At 37.0% G+C, this 18508-nt stretch overlaps 1 protein-coding gene and 1 pseudogene across 1 annotated transcript; one reads left to right on the top strand and one right to left on the bottom strand.

Annotated features, from left to right (window-relative positions):
* Positions 470 to 1833, top strand: LOC18507155. Its single transcript, XM_018122748.1, has 3 exons — positions 470 to 493; positions 857 to 1066; positions 1624 to 1833. The coding sequence occupies exons 1-3, from the start codon at positions 470 to 472 to the stop codon at positions 1831 to 1833; spliced, it is 444 nt and encodes a 147-aa protein (XP_017978237.1).
* LOC18595284 lies at positions 14080 to 18258 on the bottom strand (annotated as a pseudogene).

Here is an 18508-nt window from a genome sequence, read left to right as displayed (position 1 = left end):
ATGCAAATATGTATCTCTCTCTCTCTCTCTCTTCTACTATCTAAGACTGCATGTGCAAGTGTTCGGATAAAAAAAAATTAATGCAACTACGAAGTTGATAAAGCTTCTGCTCCTCCCTCTCCCCCTCCTCCACTCTCTCCCTCTCTCCCTCTATGCACAGTCATATACACAGCTAAGCTTTTCTACAAAGACTGATTAAATTAAAATTCCAAAACTTACCCCCAATCAGTAAGTATTATACCAAAAAATCAGATCATTTGACATATTGTTGAAATCTTAATATCCTGCACGCATAGAGGTGTCAAAGAAAAAGTAGTGAGGAAATGCAAATATGAAGTAGATAAAACTATAATATATAATGATACTCATGTTTACAATTAGCTGTTTGGATTGATTGTATTCCCTTATCAGGGAATAAAACTTGCTTCCAAGATAAATAAAGGCCACCAGGAAAAATCCCAAATTAAAAATGCGAGGAGAGAGAATATGTGATGCAATAAAAAGAGAAATAAATTGAACTTCTCAATTCACGGGAAAAGAAACAAACTGGAATACTCTGACAATAACCACTGATTCGAGGGGCTATCTACATCAACTTCCTCTCCAGGTGAAGGAAGAACAGAATCACTATGTCCTTGAAGGAAGAAAGCATGTGTTTGTAAAAATTATTAAAGGGTGTTGTTGGAAGTTAGATAATGAGCCTTTGACTTTTGATTGTGGAGAATATATTTGGGACATTCAAAAAATAGTGATGAGGACCCTTATTATGGGATAAAGGAGTATTAAATTTTTCTGAACTGCTGCTACTAAATGGTGAAGTGTTAACTGCATCTGATTAAGCTTTGTGTTGCTTTAGGTTGAAAATGCTGATGATAATGTCTACTCTGAAACTGTGGAACCAACTCTAACATCTATTCTTCAAGAGCCGGGTATAATTCTTTTTAATAATGAACAAGGCTTTTCTGCTCAGAACATCGGAGCTCTTTGTGATTTTGGAAGCTCGACCAAAAAAGTATCTGCTGGATATATGGGGAAGAAAGGCATTGGCTTCAAATCTGTGTTTCAGGCATGCTGAAAGCAACAGTTTCATCTATATATATTTCAGTTTTTTAATTTATATTCTCTCTCACTGATTTGCTCTGTTCAAGCAATGTCATCTGTTACCATGTTTTCATGTCTTGAGTAGAAGATATCTGAAAGTGTATGAATAAGACTTAAATGGTCCATTGAGTGACAGTTGGGGGAAGCGGTTAGATAATTAAACAAGACAAATATTGTGGCTCCTATCCTTTTGTTCAAGTTAATATTTAGCAGCTAGCTTCCTTGAACTGGAAAACATTATACTAATTTTAATTAAGCTTGTCCATTTTCTCTTTCATATCCAAAAGTAGAATGGAATTTTCTTGACTGCCAAAACATCAGTTATTCTATTCTTGAGAATCCAAAAGTGGTCACTAGATTGTTAGTCAATGGTTATGGACAGAATGATTTTCTTCCTGCATTAAGGTTGAATATACCATTTCCTGCATTGTTTGCTGCAAGAATCTCAATTGAGAGGTACTTACTGGGTGTTTTCTGTTAATGACTGGTTTCTATGGGCTTATTTTTTTGGGCATTTTGCAGGTTACAGATGCTCCTGAGGTTCATTCCAATGGGTTTCATGTCAAGTGTGATATAAGTGATGGTTGGATAGGTTTTGTTTTGCCAACTCTAGTACCTTCTTGTAATGTTGACTCTTTTGAAATGCTGTTGAGTGGAGACAATAATCAACTGGATAATAAATGTTGGAACACATGCTTTGTACCAGAAACATCTAAAGGAAATGATGTTTGACCTTGTTTTCAACTCAGACCTACCAGTTTTCATCCCTAATCCCTCAGAGGACAGAAAGATGTTACTGATATCAGTGGAACAAAATGCAGCATAATTCTGTATCCACTCCACTATGACAAGTAGCAAGCCTGCTTCATGTAGCATAACACAGTCCCAGTTCGTTGCATTCACTCAAAAAATAGCAGAAGGGAAATAATAACTACTGGCACAGTCCATGAAGCAATATATCAGCTCCACAACCACTAAAAGGCCAACTCCTTTACTGTTGAGGCCTAAGAGTTATAAATAAGTGATACTATACTAATGAAGTTTTACCATGTCATAATAATCAACAATGTGCCTTTGAACCAACAGATTAGATATCAGAGGTTGTAATTTATGAGCAGTGTTCACTGATTTGGGACAAAATCATGATACATCCCCGTAAAACAAATCTAAAATCAAAATAAGCCATGCTTTCTGAAAAAGTTTTATGCAGCTCTTAAGGCATTGGTTCTATCAGTGCATGAGACTTTTCCTACTAAGAGTTAGTAGGAAGATAAGCAATACATACGTCAAGCTTCAAATATGCATGCCAAGCTTTTCCTTGCACGTGAAAGCTTGCTTGTCAGCAACAAAATCCAAAATTCATCAATAATAATTTTTTTATTTTCATGACAGTCCATATATTCATGAAGTGAGCAATTAGACCCTCACTTGTTATTTTAAACACTTCCATATAATCAGAGTTCAGTAGGAAGTACCGCAAGACAAGTGGATGATGGAGCAAAGGGCCAAGCCCCAGCATTTTAAACGTCTTAACACCCTCATTATCACATATTGCCATGTCTAACTCGTACAACGTAGTAATTTTCCATACTCCCACAAAACATTGAATAAACGCATTTACCTAAACAATATAAAGTAGAAAGGAAGAAATTAGTAAAAAAAAAAAAGAGGGATTGAAGGAAATAATCATTATGTTTCAAACAATAATTTGGTCTCCAATTGCAGCGGGGTAGAAATTTTCAATTTTGTCTGCTACATGTGAAAAGCTGTTTTCAATGTGGATAGAGAGATATGCCCTGCCCATTCCCTTCTCCCCCAAAGGAAAACTATCAACCTTTTTGTCATCAAAGTTTATAATTCCATATAACTCCATATTTTTGCTGCAATAGATATCTTCAACTCTCAAAAGTCAAAAAATAAAAAAATTTAAATTAAATAATAAATCCTACTCGTCCCTTAAGGCTCTGTTTAGTTGTTGCTTTTGCTACTTGCTTTTCTGTAATTGCTTGTTACTAGCTATTAAAGTAAATCAAATTCTTTCTTAAAATTAAAAGTTGACTAAAATAGTAAAACTTTGTAACATTCCTAACATAAATATTCTTATATAGAAGGAAAACCACGCATTTCATTCTCCAAATAATTTTAACATTTTCACTTTGGGTTCTTCAAAAAATTGGCAGCCAGTTCCTCCTTAGTCCACCTCAAGGATTTCAATATCCATATTAACCACTAAATCGCAACAAAACATGCTTATATACCAACATATCATTTCAGTTGTCTAATTACCCTTCCTCAATGGTTATGGCCTTTTGAAGAGACGGAGTCCGGTGCATATCCAATCCCAACGAGATCCAAGAATCAGCTTGCAGCGCCACCAGGACTGCTGGTGGGGCGCTGCCTGAGAAACTTTCCAAGCCGTAAGACTCTTTCTGGACGCAATAAGCTCTCGCCACGCCTGCTTCACGGCCTGGTCGGCTCTTTCCCGAACCTCCTTCGGGACTAGGCCAGAGGCGGTGTGGTGTCTCTCTGCTTCTAAGGCTGACTGTGGCAGCTGCTTGGATTATTGAGTACCTGTTGTGGTTGGATTTGGGTTGTTAAGGCTAGGATGAATTGCAGAACGTTGGGGTCTTGGAGGGCAAAATTAGGATTTAGAGATTGGAATGGTGGCTTAGGTGGAGGACGGCCGCGCGAAGTGGAATGGACAGTGGCCGTGGAGGGAAAGAAGGAAGTAAGAGAGGCTTTATTTGAATTTTTCCCATTTTCCTTTTTTATTATGCTACCGAATAATTTATTTTTATTTTTACTTTTAATCCTAGTATCATAGTATAATGATAATTGAGGAAAATTTAAAAGAAAAGCCAAATTTTATATATAAAATTAAAATATTACATGACTCCAGAGAGCTTCAAATACCAAAACTAAGATAAATTTAAACTGACTTTAATTTAAAATCAATTGATGGTAGGATCCAAGTATAAGGGGGTAGATTTTTATGTGAAGGTTTGAATTGATAATGTTCTGCAAGAGTTTCATCTTTTATATTGAAAATACCAACATCTCGAGGACCATATGGCTGATATGCAAACATTTCGAACAAATCATCTATGAAATATATAGAATTAGGCTGTTCTGCTTCAGGAAAATCTAAAATTGAGATGGCTAAGGTTCTGTTATCTCCCACAAATATTATATCTCCGTCTATGTTCTTCACCTCCTTTTGCTCTAACAATTCACCACTTTGATCATCCAAAATCAACTTGAAAATTTTAAATTTCTTAGTCAAATAATTATCATCCTCGTCGAAATCCAAATCTCTTTTTATAGAGAATAAATTTCCCTTGGATGATTCAACAAGATATGCTTTATATGAATAGTTATCTGAATTTTGGTGTCTTTTGTCTGCAGGCACGAGTATCTTCAACTTTGGTGGTTTTGTAGTGTCATCGAGACTGCTATCATTAACATCAAAAGAAACTATCATATTCCAATTTCCGATGGCATAAACCAAACTTCTATAAAAAATAACATCAGTGAAAAGTGTGAAATCCTTATCAAGATATATCCAATCTCTTTGCCCAGGTTTGTAGAAAGCTAATCTGGAATGCGTGCCATGAATAACAATTACCACATAACTATCTGGATACGATACTGGGTCAACTGATAAGATAACTTTCTGAATATCATACTGGTAGCTCGATGTCTTGACAACTTTAATTTTAGGAAGATCAATTGTGATCCCATCCTTAAAAGGGTGTAGGAGAGTGATAACCATATTCTCATCCACCATGGCCAACCAATCATAACAAGAACCACAAAATCTCGTACCATAAGATTTTGGTAACTCAATGTTGCAAATTTTTGCTTTGGCTTGTAAACTGTATAATTTTCGATTTTTGTTGCTCTTTTTGGTTGGAATCACCAGCATGGGAACTAGATTAAGCGCTGATCGCCTTCTTGAGTCAAGAAAATCATTAAAAACTGAATACCAATTCTTGCAAACTGCACCAAACTGAACCAGCGTACCAGAAGCTTTTAATTTGTCAAGAATCAAAAAGAAACAAAGTGTTGGAAGATTTTTCCAATCTGCTTCAGCATTCTCCATGTTTTCTTAGATCAATAGTCTAAAAATATGAACTTTTTTATTAATGAAACAATATGCAAAAGTAAAATATTATGAAAAACCACAAAAGATATAGAAAAGAGAATTACCTGGCTTTCTGCGGGGTATGTTGTGCTCTTTCTTAAGTTACACTTAAATGAATAGAAATTAAGTTTTTATATTGTTTGACATCATAAGTCCAATTCAAATTAGGAATATATTTAAAGTGTTATAAAACAACTGGAAAAAGTAAAAAAAAAATCCAATTGAAATTAGGAATAGAATTCAAATATTATAATACAACTGAAAAACAAATAAACATCAACTTTTAGTTGAATTCCTACTACCATAAAAACTCAGTATTTTTATCCCTTAATAAACTTTGTAAAGTGAAAACTTGAAAAAAGCGAATCAAATAATTTAATTGTAATACAGAATCAAGAAAGTTATCTACCTCAAGAAAGCACAGAATCACAATGTCCTTGAAGGAAGAAAAGCGAATACAGGCATACATGGAAATATACTATAACAGAATATTGAAACCAATAGGCAACCAAATAATTTAATATTAAGTCTTTTTTAGAAAGTTTGGATTTATTCTGCTGAGGGGGAGATCTGATAATATTACCCGAAATCTGATGACATAATCTTCCTGTTTGTCAATATAATAGGTATTAATCTTATTGAGCTCCCTGTCTAATGAACCCGTGCCTTGTGCTGGTGAATTCCCCGCATTGCTTCCACCCTCTGACAATTTTCTATCGCCTGATCTTGACCCTTTCTTTCCATTACAATGGGGATTTATCAGTTTCACTTGCTTCTTCAACGCCTTGTAAGACATAAACTTGCGTTCCCATCCAGGCAAGCTTTTTGCTACCTCAGACGGATGCCTTTTTCCAAGCTTCATCTCTTCTTCCTGTCAGAGTTTCAATGATTGGTGGAGGTTGAAGCAGCAAGAAGTACATATGAATACTACATTGCAAGCAATTCTTTAGAACCCCAGGCAAATTATTCGCATCACCGCAATGCTCTTGAAGGCTGGAACCATGAAGATTACAACAAGGTAGATTCCAGTATATTCCTGATGGCATTTCCAAACTTTTATATTCCAGGATGCTTCTGTAGAATTTGGATGTTCAATCAAAAAGTCCACATCACTTCTTCCTCAAACAAATGGATAGGCCATGAGATCCTAGTTAAATCCCAAACGCTTTCCGTTGTCTTACTCTGAGAATGCAGATAAAATCCAAGAATGGCATGTTTGCATTATCCTGGTTGACTGGTTTCAGATTTTTGCCAATATGAACAAGGAAGTTTCAAGTGAAATTTGTGTCTCGGAATTGTAAAACATTTTGTACTTTGTAGCAGGATGTGAAACTCTCCAATCGGGTTTTCATATAACTTGCATCAGGGGGAAAGGTAAAATTATTGAAGCAATAGCCATTTTCAGATTGAAACTCCACACTAACAAGTTGTTTGTTTTTCCATCTTTGTCATGGACTTCAAATAGAAAAGAGGGAAGAGAAAGAGAGAGGAGGCGGCAAGGAACAGAGGAGCAGATAGGGAGGAGAAGAATCAGTCATTTACATGGGAAAGCAACATTTTTTTAGGAAGATAGATTAGGCAACTTACAAGGCTAATATCATTGTCATTACCATAGGAATAGAAGACAACTAGAAAAGCCTTTACATTGAACTAGTGTTGTTCACTGATGGACTCCAATGCCATCAAGATGGTTTGACAAGGAATAAAGCAAGAGATCAAATTTCAGACTGAGTTTATTCGACTGACCTTCACCATACCAGTAATATGTACTGATATTTAGTTTTCAAAGAAAAAATAGAGGGTCCTGTTAAATTTCTAAGCAGCATGGTTTAAGACGGCAAACCTCATGACAAGAACTAAAATGACAGCAAGCAGCGATGTACAAGAAAACAGGTCTAATATTTTTTTTATTTAAAAGGGAATTTATTGATTAATCAAACATAGAATACAAACTCCTATCATATCATTCAGGAGTAGAGAGGAAGCCTTTGTTGGTGGGTAGTCATACAAAAAACTATCAGAGTTTAAGTCAAACCCAAGATTAGACATAAAATCTGCAATTGTGTTAGCTTCCCTATATATATGACTTATATTGACCTCCCAATGTCTACTTAACATACCTTTAATTGCTCCAATTAAATCAAGATTGGAGCAAGGATGAACAGAAGAAAAGCTGATTGCCTGAACCACTGCCTTGTTATCACTTTGTAATTTAACTTTGCGGAAGCCTCGTTCCCAAGCCAGTTGGAGGCCTTTGTAAACCCCCCACAATTCCGCACGAAAGACTGAACTTGTTTCTAACTTGCAGGCATATCCCACTATCCAAGTACCATGTGCGTCTCTTAACACTCCTCCAACAGCCGCAGTCCCTGCTGCACTCTTGAACGCCCCATCCGAATTTACTGCTATCCAGTCTTCTGGTGGTGGTGACCATCCCACTAAGATCTCCTCTTGATGCCTCATGCCCCCACTAATAATCCTCGGAGTTGACATGTATTATGAGAATCCACAGCCATGCTTCTGATTATACTCAGCCGGCCTTCAACAGAGAGTTCACAACCTTCAAAAATAAACAAATTACGCCATTTCCAAGTATACCAACAGGTTTTACCAAAGACAATATTCCATGGGACATCAAATACATAAAGATTCTTAAGGTTAAGATTCGAAGACAGCCAATCAATCAGTAGTATTTGGAAGAATTGATTGATACCACTTTGAGGTAATATGCGCCTCCAAAGAGTCTCTGATGCAAGGCAGTCTTTAAGCACATGCAGGCAAGTTTCCTCCACTCCATAACAGTGAGGGCATGATGCATCTGATGACATCTTACGTCTAACTCTTTCTGCATTTGTCAAAATGCGTTTGTGCAAGCAGAAAAATAGGAAAGACAAACTCTATGAGAACCTCTCCAATCCCAAACCAAGCGCCACATTTTGTTGTTCTCTTCATGAGTAAAATCTGCAAGACTCCCTAGATGCTCATATGTTGAGGAAATAGTGAAATACCCATAAGGAGAAAAAGCCCAATAAGGCATATCTAGTGAGGCTGATAGAGTGGGAGGGATAATGCAGAGAATTTGGTTCACCACTTCAATTGGTAAAATAGATGTTAGCCTCTCTTTATCCCAATCACCATTAGGCATGATATAATCCCTTACCCATGCTCGTAAATTCAACATGAATCCCGTATCAGCAACAACATTAATCAAAGGCACTTCCCCTACCCAAGTATCTGACCAGAAATTAACTAGAGCACCGTCCCCAATTGACCAACTCACATGTTTGGTGAATTCACCCCATAATCTACTCATTGATGTCCATACATTTGAACACCCACAACGCATAGGGTCTTTAGAATAATCTACTCTAATGAAATTATATTTATTCACAAGAACCCTTACCCAAAATGCGTCAGGCTTGGAAAGCAGTCCCCAACATAGTTTAAGGATAAAAGCGTCGTTCATCGAGGAAAGTCTTCGAATGCCCATCCCTCCTTGTGCCTTAGGCTTACAAAGTGTATTCCACCTCATCAAGTGTACTTTCCTGTCTTGACTTTCACCATGCCACAGAAAAATTTCTACACAAACACTTTATCTTTTTACAAATTTCTAGAGGAATAGAGATTGTTTGCATTGTGTATAAAAGAATACTCGAAAGAACTGATTTGATAAGAGTTAAAAGATCTGCATAAGATAGAGATGATGCCTTCCATCCGCTCAATCTATTGTTAACTTTGTCTATAAGGTACTTGTAAATGCTAACACTCTTCCTACCTTTCAATATGGGAACTCCAAGATAGTTACCCACATTTTCAGCATACGAAAAACTAGTACAAGCAATCAAATGATTAATTACCTCTCTGGGTACATTCTGTGAACAAAAGAAAGTTGATTTTGTGGTGCTCACCTTTGCTCTTGAGCAGACACAAAAGTCATCCAGAACGTTTTTTATCACTTTCATCTGGTCTTCTAAGGCTTCTGCAAAAAGTAAGAGGTCATCAGCAAAAAATAAATGAGATAGGGTTGGACCCTGTCTACTTAGACTAATCGGTTTCCACAATTTCTGATCGACAGCTTGTCTAATACCATGGGCTAATCGTTCTATGCACAGCACAAACAGATAAGGGGCTAATGGATCTCCCTGCCTAACCCCTCTCGAAATGGAGAATTTACCCAAATGCCTTCCATTCCATAATATTTGAGTGCTACTATTATTCCAACTCCTGATGAGAATGTTAATAATAGAATTTGAGATTTTAGCTTCTACGAGTAAGTCGTGGATGAATTCCCACCTCAATCTGTCGTAAGCTTTCTCCAATTCAATCTTAATCATCATCCAACCCTTTCGACCCTTTTTTTTTTTTGAAAAGAATGCACTGCCTCCTGAGCAATAATTATGTTGTCAACGATGTGTCTCCCCAGAATAAAGCTGGTTTGCGTATCTTCTATCAACAAACTCATATATGGTTTTAATCTATTGGCAACCACCTTCATCAAGACTTTAAAAGCAACTGGCAGTAAGCTAATGGGTCTGAACTATGAGATATGTTATGAAGCCCCAATTTTGGGTATAAGAATAATCAAGGAATTACACATATGATGACCAATCTTTGTGCCGCTAAAAACACGTTGTATATATTCCACTAGTTTTTGTCCCACTACTTTCCACTGAGATTGGAAGAATACTGCAGGAAAACCATCCAATCCTGGTGCTTTGAGGGGTTTCATTTCGAACAAGGCTTCTCTTACTTCCTCCATGTGAACCGGGCGACTAAGAAACTCATGAGCTTCCACAGGTAAAATGGGGAATTTGTTTCGGATGGGGTATAGTGGGAGGACATTATCTTCTTTAAAATATAAATTTTGAAAGAAATCCACAACATGCATCTGTAATTGCCTTTGATCATCACACCATTCATCATTTAAGATTTTGAGTCGTAAGATCTTTAGCTTGGAGCTTTGTTTCTTCACACGAAGATGAAAATATTTGGTGTTACGGTCACCAAACTTTACCTAGTCTGCCTTGGATTTTTTAAACCAAAACGCTTCCTCTTGCTTTAAGACAGTTTCATATTCCAAACGTAAGCTCAACTCCCGTTCTCTCAGATAAGTAGAAGATCGTGATTCAAGTGCTCTCTCAACCCCACTCAATCTTGCTAGTAATCTCTTTTTTCTATAAAAAAATATTTTCAAAATCCTGTTTGTTCCATTGTCTTGCTTTTTCATAAAAATTTACCAAGGCGACATGAAAGTTATTTGAATTGTCCTATGCTTTTTTCACAAACTCGTCAAAACCCTTATGGAACAACTAAGCAGCTTGAAATCTGAAACTTTGTGTCCTATTTTCGACTTTGGCATCTCTTGTTGAAATCAGAAGTGGGCAATGGTTTGAACCTACCCGTGGCAAATTTTGGACGACTGCATCACTAAAAGCTAGACGCCACTGCATATTACACACTGCTCTGTCAATTTTTTCAGAAACTAAACCTCTTCACCAGGTGAATTTAGGACCTTTGAAACTGAGGTCCATTAGCTCAAAATCATTTACCAACTTTTGAAAGTGTAAACAAGGTCTACTACCCCTAGCAGAGCCACTAGACTTTTCGTGTGAGAATAAAAAAGAGTTGAAGTCGCCAACTATCAACCATGGTTTTGAAACAGTCCTGGCAAACCTCGTGAGTTCCTCCCACAAACTGTACCTAATAGACGGATTCAGATGGCCATAAACAGCAGATAGATACCAAGAATTTCCCACTGGATATTCAACTATAAGATGAATACACTGAGCATGATTCCTAATCACATCTATTTTAAAAGCCTCCTGCCAAAGTATCCAAATACCACCAGAAAAGCCTGTAGATTCTATCCTATGTGACCGATCAAAACCCATTGAATTGATCACTCTCTCCGCATTAAACCCCCTGATTCGTGGTTCCACTAAAACAGCCATGTAGCAGTTATGTTGTTTCACAAACTCTCTAATCAATCTGACAAAATTATTATCACATGCACCTTGACAATTCCACACCAAAAAATTAAAAGACATAGATATAAAATTCGATATATTGACCTTAAATAGGTCTTTAATTCTCCTTCATATCATCACTCGAAGCAGTCATAGGCTTTTCAAGATCGTTAGTTGCAGCTGGTTGGTGTATTGTCTCCACCAGAGCATCTATTGAAGCTAAACTGAGTCCACTGTCATCTAGTAAACTGGACATTGCATTTGAATGCATTGTGGCTGTTTTGGGTTTAGCTCTAGCCCGTTTTTCAATCGACATGCCTTGTAAGCGAGTTAAAATCTTTTTATCAGTAGCTTTAGGATCTTTCTCATGGATAACAACCCCGCCAACTCTTTAATTTCGAGTCATCAACTTAGGTGTAGGAAGACTCCCGTCCACCATTTTCACCACCATTGTTGCAACTGTATGCTTATTTGGATCCAGTATACGCCTATGAGACGGTGTGTCTCTAATTTTACTAACATCTTTTGAATCTACTTCATTACCATTAGGCACCAAAGGGGAGATTTGCTTACCTGTCAAAACATCCTTGAGCAAGGACTCTCTCACTACTACCTCACCTTCTAATGCCTTCCCAAACTGACCATTGTCCTCCTGAATTGCAACACAATTACCTTTTCCTCCATATGCTTGTCCTGCATTGTCCTCTGTTCTCTGACTTGTGTTTCTTAACTAATCTACTATATGTACCTTCCTGTTGAAAGATTCGATCTTTTCTTTTTCAGCAGAATTTTGCTTTGAGCTTTGTCTCTCTGATATTATACTCTGGTCAAGAGCCACTACTTCTTCCTCCTTATCTTCTAAGAGCGAAAAGCGTGACCCCTAAGTTCTATTCTTACCACTATTCTTTTCTCGTGTTGGATATTGCTTGCCCTCTTCATACCTATTTTTTCTCCTTGACACCAACATCCAAGGGCCAAAAGGAGAAGAATGTGAATGTGTTGTGTCTCTATCTTTCGGGCTGTGAGCAGTTACTTGTTGTTTACTATTCTGTTGAGGACAGACCTCTTGAACGTGTCCATAAATCCCACAATAGAAGCAAACCCTTGGTAAACCCTCAAACTAAACCTGTTGTGACCGTCCATTAAGAAAAAATCTAAGGCATAGCGGTTTTGAGAGATCAAGTTCAACAACAATACGAACAAATTTTCCCCTTTTTTGAACATCTGTATTATAGTCTATCTTTATCAACTTACCAAAGATTGATGCTATCCTTCTTAAAACTGACTTGTGGTAGAAGTGCAATGGCATTCCAGGAAACCGAATCCAGGCTGCTACTGTTGTTAGGTCTTGCGTCTCTCTGTGATAGAAGGGAGACCAAGGTCTCACAATCAAATATTGTCCCTACTCCATCCATAGCCCATCCAGCAATGCCTTAAGGTAATCCTCTTCCAAAGAGAAATTTACCACAAAATTTTCTTCATCAAGGTCGACCACTTTATATTGACCCTTGGGCGACCATAAGGAGATAATCCTATCACAAAGCACCTTGTAAGAAATTGGACGGCCTAAGAGACGGACCACTATTGATCTTTTCCATTTTTTGGAGAGCTCCTATTGTTTCCGGTTTGAAATATCAAGTGAAGGTTCACCCTCACAAGACCCAAATGTATAATTCGCATCGCAGTCCAGCTCCATCACTAATGGGTCACTCCCCGAATCTTCCATGTTGGTGTCCTCCAAGCCGATCTCCCCTTCTGAGTCCCTATTATCCTTTAAGAATAAATCTTCACCTTCAGAGGACATCAAAACATCCCGAAAAGAAGGATGATGGTGAGATCCAGCTTGTCCGTTTCCTGACCGTCCCCTCTGAATCTCACTTTTTTTCGATTCCGGTCATCAAGAATCAGAGGGGAAAGAACCTTTGAAAGAACCCCCTCGGTGGCTGTTGTCGCTCCCTCCATTGTTCTCAATTTACTAACAGGTCTAATATTTGTTTCACTTTAGTTGAGAACTATCAAATGATAGATATAAATAGAAATTTTGCCAAACAAATCAAGTATGGGATATGATGAAAACAAGAGAACCACATAAAACAGAACATACAAATTACAATCTCAATCCAAGACAAACTAAACTTGACAAGAGAAAAGAAAAAGCCAAACAATACTTTGTGGTTTATTACATTTGAGTCCTTCATTGTATTTTGTTCCCCAACATCATAACTCTATAAATTTATTAGACAATAAAGTAAGTGTCCTGAGACACTAAATCTTCCCATTCTACCTCTTTCCAGCATCCTTCCTCTCTTTCGATGTTGATTTCAACAGACATGTAGCTATCATCAAACCAATTGACTTGTCCATGCACCAGTCTCTACCCAAAGATTAAGAAGACATGAAGATGTGCAGAAAATTTGTTAGTGCTTCTTTAGTTGTTCCCAAATGTGTTGTGTTAACTGTAAATGTAAAGATGACTATGAAGAATTAAAAATTATTGGGTCATTCGAAGCAAGAAAATTTACTAGTTGCCAAATATACTGGATGAATTAGGGATTAATATAATTGATGAATAAATGAATATAATTGGAATAGGAATTTTGAAAACCTTATCATATCAAACATAGTTAGGATGTCATCTCACCTTTGAAGACAATGATAATATAAGAGAAAAATTGCTTCTGAAATATCACATACCTTTCCTTTGTAGTTTTATCGTAGCCAAAACTTAGGATGTAGAGTGGCTTCATCCTAGAAACCTGCCTCTTTTCACCACTCTACAAGTTTGAAAAAGGGTAAAAAGGCATTTTGAGTGGCTTCATCCTTCCATTGAACCTCTTCCCACCACTCTTCATATCTTTCAATGTTGATTTAATTCCCACTATCAAAGTTAAGAGGAAGTTTCTTCAATTTTAGGCAGTTGAATACTTTGATTTGTCTCAAAAATGGGAAGGGTAGGGCATCCCAGTATATGCTCTTCAATGCTAGTAGTTCTCGTAAACCAAGCCTTTCTAGCTTAGCAAATGGGTTTAGGTGCGGAATTCCAACTACAGTTACAACATCACTTATTATTCCTTGCATTCTTTGGCAAAACATCACATTAAGATGCTTCAGATTTGTAGCAAAAATAAGCCACGTCATGTCCCTCAAGTTGATGCATGCGATGACGAAAACCTTGCTCAGTGCATGAAAACAAGGAGTAATAGTATTACTATTAGTTGGAAAGAGTGGGGAGGTTCCTTCTTCTAATTCCTTCTCCATCTTCCTTGTTGCCATCTCTTCCATGCTTTCACAACATCTAATAATTAGGCCCTCTAAACGCTCCATATTTGCTAAACATAAAACATCCAATACCTTTGTCTTCCTTAATTCTCGGAGGCATAAATTCTCACTGTATTCTTGTAACTCATGCGAGCTCAAAAGGCTCTCTAGAGCAAATACACTTTTTATTTCTATAGTCAGCTCATTCAAATATTGCAAGCATTTCAGTTCCTCTATTAGACTTTCATTACCACCATTTAAGATATTTTTTTCATCCATTTCATCTTTAAAAGGATATGATACAGACATTTTGAACATTTGCAACTTTAAAAATCGACATATCAATTGTCGTGGGATTTTTTAGAGATAAAATGTTTCTGACAAGTTCAAAAGTTTTAGTTTTGACAACCTATATATTCAGCTCAATTGGCAACTCTTTTATTCTTGTAAATGATAGATCGAGATACCCTAATGAAATCGGTTTTGAAATTCCCTTTGGCAACTCCTAGAGATTTAAGTTTAAAAACAAGCTTAGAACTATCAAATTAGGTATAAATTGAAAGAAACCATCACTAATTACCTTCAACTTGCTGTTGCTAAGAAATAAAGTTTGAAGATTAGGGCATGTAGGTGTTCCTCTTAGATCTTCAATTCCATTATTCGCCAATGACATTCTCACACCTTCCCAATTTACATCAAGTGTCTCAATTGATCTTATCCCTGCTTGTACAAAAATTTCTTCTCAAGTGCTTCACACTCACATGCTATCCACAAAAAGCACGTCACGGATTACATCATGCATCCTTACATATTCTACATCTTCATATCTTTCTAACAAACAAGCATTGAGAAAAGAATTGATAATGTTGTACCCTTGCATTCAAACTCTACTTATGTTGTCAAATTCATCCAAAAATCCCTCACAAAACCAAAAAACCATTAACCCATCAATGGAAACTTTAAAATCTTCAGGAAACAGACTACAGTACAAAAGGCAAGACCTCATCGTGTCAATAAGCAAGTTATCGTAACTAAATTTTAGAAGATGATGCACCTGTTGATCCATTTTTACTAATTTATGCAAAAACTCTTTTAAGACCTCTATCGCATACTTCCAATCTTGAGACATCCTCTTGTAAGCCATGGCTCGATCAATTGTAATCAATGCAAGTGGCAGTCCTCCACACTTTGCAGCTACTTGTTTAGCTAGCCCTCGTAATATTTGGATGCCTATCAAGGGTTTCTTCTCCAACCTTCTCTTCAAACAATTTCCAAGCTTCATCTTTGCTTAAACACTCTACTATGATTTTCTCACGAGCTTCCATTTCTCCATATACCTCTAAAGAATGAGTAGTAAAAACTGAAGAAAACAATGAACATTCATTTCATTGGAAAAATGCTACGAGGAATTCAAAGTTCAGAGAACCTTAGTCTAAAAAATAGAGACGAAATTTTGAGCTGAAGTTTTTGGATCCAAAAAGCACAGATCCAATTTGTCAAATTTGTATTTGTACTAAGCAATTACAACCTTTCCTCATAAACCGAATCAAGAAGAAAACTTCACTACAATCAAAGCATAGCTTCAACAGAAAAGTGAAGCAGACACCCATGACCATTACCTTGAAAATAGAAATGATAAACCAGACTTTAAACGACACCCAAAGGATATGTACAGGACTCAATTAAAATAAGACTTAACCAAAGCGACAACGTAACACTGCGTATAGCAACAGTGAAATAAGAAACAAGCTAAACGACACTATGAACAAGCATATAGCACTCAGCTACTTAAGTCGTGAACGGTAACATTTTGCTTCCACATTCTTCTTTAAAGAAACACACTAAAAGTTCCCGCCAATGACTCCAGCAAGCTTAATTCCAAATTAAGAATTACTCTTCAACACAACCCCATAATTCTTAATCTGGTAAACTCCAATACAAGATCTCAAATACTCAAATCTCTCATTTCCTAAGCTCTTTGTGAGAATGTCAGCAAACTGATCATTCGTTAAACAATGCAGTAATTCAATCTCACCTTCCTTCACAGCATCTCTCAAAGCATGGTTCTTTACTCGAATATGCTTAGTCCTTTCATGTTGAACAAGGTTCTTAACAATTGCAATTGCTGACTGGTTGTCAACATTAATCAAAGTTCCCTTGACTTGCTTGAATCCCAGCTCAACCAGTAATTTCCTCAACCATAAAGCATGGTTAGCAGCAGCTAAACAAGCAATATACTCTGCTTCAGCTGTTGACTGAGCAACCACCTACTACTTCTTTGCATTCCAGGAAAACACTGCACTTCCAAATGAGAAACAAAAACCTCCTGTACTTTTAGAGTCATCCAAAGAACTAGCCCAATCACTATCTAAAAAGCCTACCAACTAACTGCTTTCCTTCTTCATGTACACTGAACCATAATCCATAATTCCTTTCACATACCTCAAAACTCTTTTAGCTGTAGCAAAGTGAATCTCAAAAGGATCCTGCATGCACCTTGACACCAAACATGTTTCAAACATAATACCAGGCCTTGTAACTACTAAGTACAATAAAGAACCAACGATACTTCTATACAATTGTCCATTTGCCTTAGCAGTACCATCATCTTTGCAAAACTTTGCACTAGTACTCAATGGAGTGCTTACAGCCTTACATCGACTCATATTGAACCTGTTAAGCAAGTCCTTTGCGTAGTTTCCTTGATGTAAAACAACTTCTCCGGCAGATTGTATAATCTCCATTCCAAGAAAATAAGTCATTTCACCCAAGTCTGTAATTTCAAACACTTTCTGCATTTGAGCTTTAAACTTAGTAAGATATTTACCTTTAGGTCCAATAATCAAAAGATCATCAACATAAAGTGCAACAATTAGTAACGCACTGCCATTTTCTTTCTTCACATACAGTGTTGACTCATTCATGCTCCTCTGGAACCCTTGATTTTTAAAATGATCATCTATTCTTTTATTCCAGGCTTTTGGAGCCTACTTTAAGTCATAAAGAACCTTGATAAACTTGCAGACCTTCTTTTGTGAACCTTGCTGCACATAGCCTTCAGGTTGCTCTATATAAATGTCTTCAATGAGAACGCCATTCAAGAAAGTTGATTTGACATCAAGATGATAAATTTTCTATCCCTTCCTTGATGACAAAGCAGTAAGCATCCTTATTGTGTCATGTCGAGCTACTGGAGAAAAAGTTTCCATATAGTTTAAGCCCATAAACTTAAGCATAGCCTTTAAGCACCAACCAAGCTTTATATTTATTTACAGAGCCATCTGGATTAAGTTTGGTTCTATAAATCCACTTAACTTTAATAATGTTCTTGTCAGTAGGTCTATCCACAAGAGTCCATGTCTCATTCTTAGTTATCATTTGCATTTCAGCATCCATAGCTGATTTCCAATGATCTTTTAACTTAGCTTGCTTGAAGTTTGCAGGTTCAGCTAAGGCTTCATTACATCTACTACAAATATCTTCTAAGCTCCTAGTATCTCTGACAGCTTGAGGAGCATTTTCGATCATTTCCTCAGCTTCTGCTCCCGCAGCCTGCACACTTAAAAGCCAAAGTTGAACTTCGTTGAGCAGCTCCATATGTTGTTGTTCGGCAAGATCTACCCTCCGGTTCACATCATCCCTTCGCGCATTCAGTTTCGCCAATTCCTTCTTCAGAGCTTTAAGATTATCTTCAAGCTTACTTGTGTAACTTGCTTCTCCAACAATGCAATGACAGCAGCGAGGGACTGTATCCCCTGTTGAGATTGAGATTGAGCATAAATTTCCCATGATTTAGTGATCAAATACTTGATTGATGAACAAAGAAGAATGGAAATGAATTGTGGGTTTAAGGAGACTGACTGCTTGTTTTAATAACTTTGGAGATAAATTTTGATGGTCGCAAGGAAGATGCAACGTGGTTGTGCCTATTGACATTGTTGGCCATTAGAATTGGTATCGACTTAAGACTGTTGATTAAAATATCTGGTGGAAGAAGCCGACAACGTTTTAAGAAGAATAGTGATAATTCTATTTTCTT

Source organism: Theobroma cacao, chromosome 6 (genome assembly GCF_000208745.1).
Source record: "Theobroma cacao cultivar B97-61/B2 chromosome 6, Criollo_cocoa_genome_V2, whole genome shotgun sequence".
Taxonomy (NCBI): Eukaryota; Viridiplantae; Streptophyta; class Magnoliopsida; order Malvales; family Malvaceae; genus Theobroma; species Theobroma cacao.
Note: the sequence above shows the minus strand (reverse complement) of the source record. Positions and strands in the feature narration are given on the sequence as shown.

Bases quoted from the DNA above. Each gene is read 5' to 3' on its own strand.
- LOC18507155 (XM_018122748.1), top strand. From the start codon at position 470: ATGCGAGGAGAGAGAATATGTGAT. The intron at 494-856 runs GCAATAAAAAGA...GTGTTGCTTTAG, and splicing joins GAGGAGAGAGAATATGTGAT to GTTGAAAATGCTGATGATAA. The intron at 1,067-1,623 runs GCATGCTGAAAG...GGCATTTTGCAG, and splicing joins GCTTCAAATCTGTGTTTCAG to GTTACAGATGCTCCTGAGGT.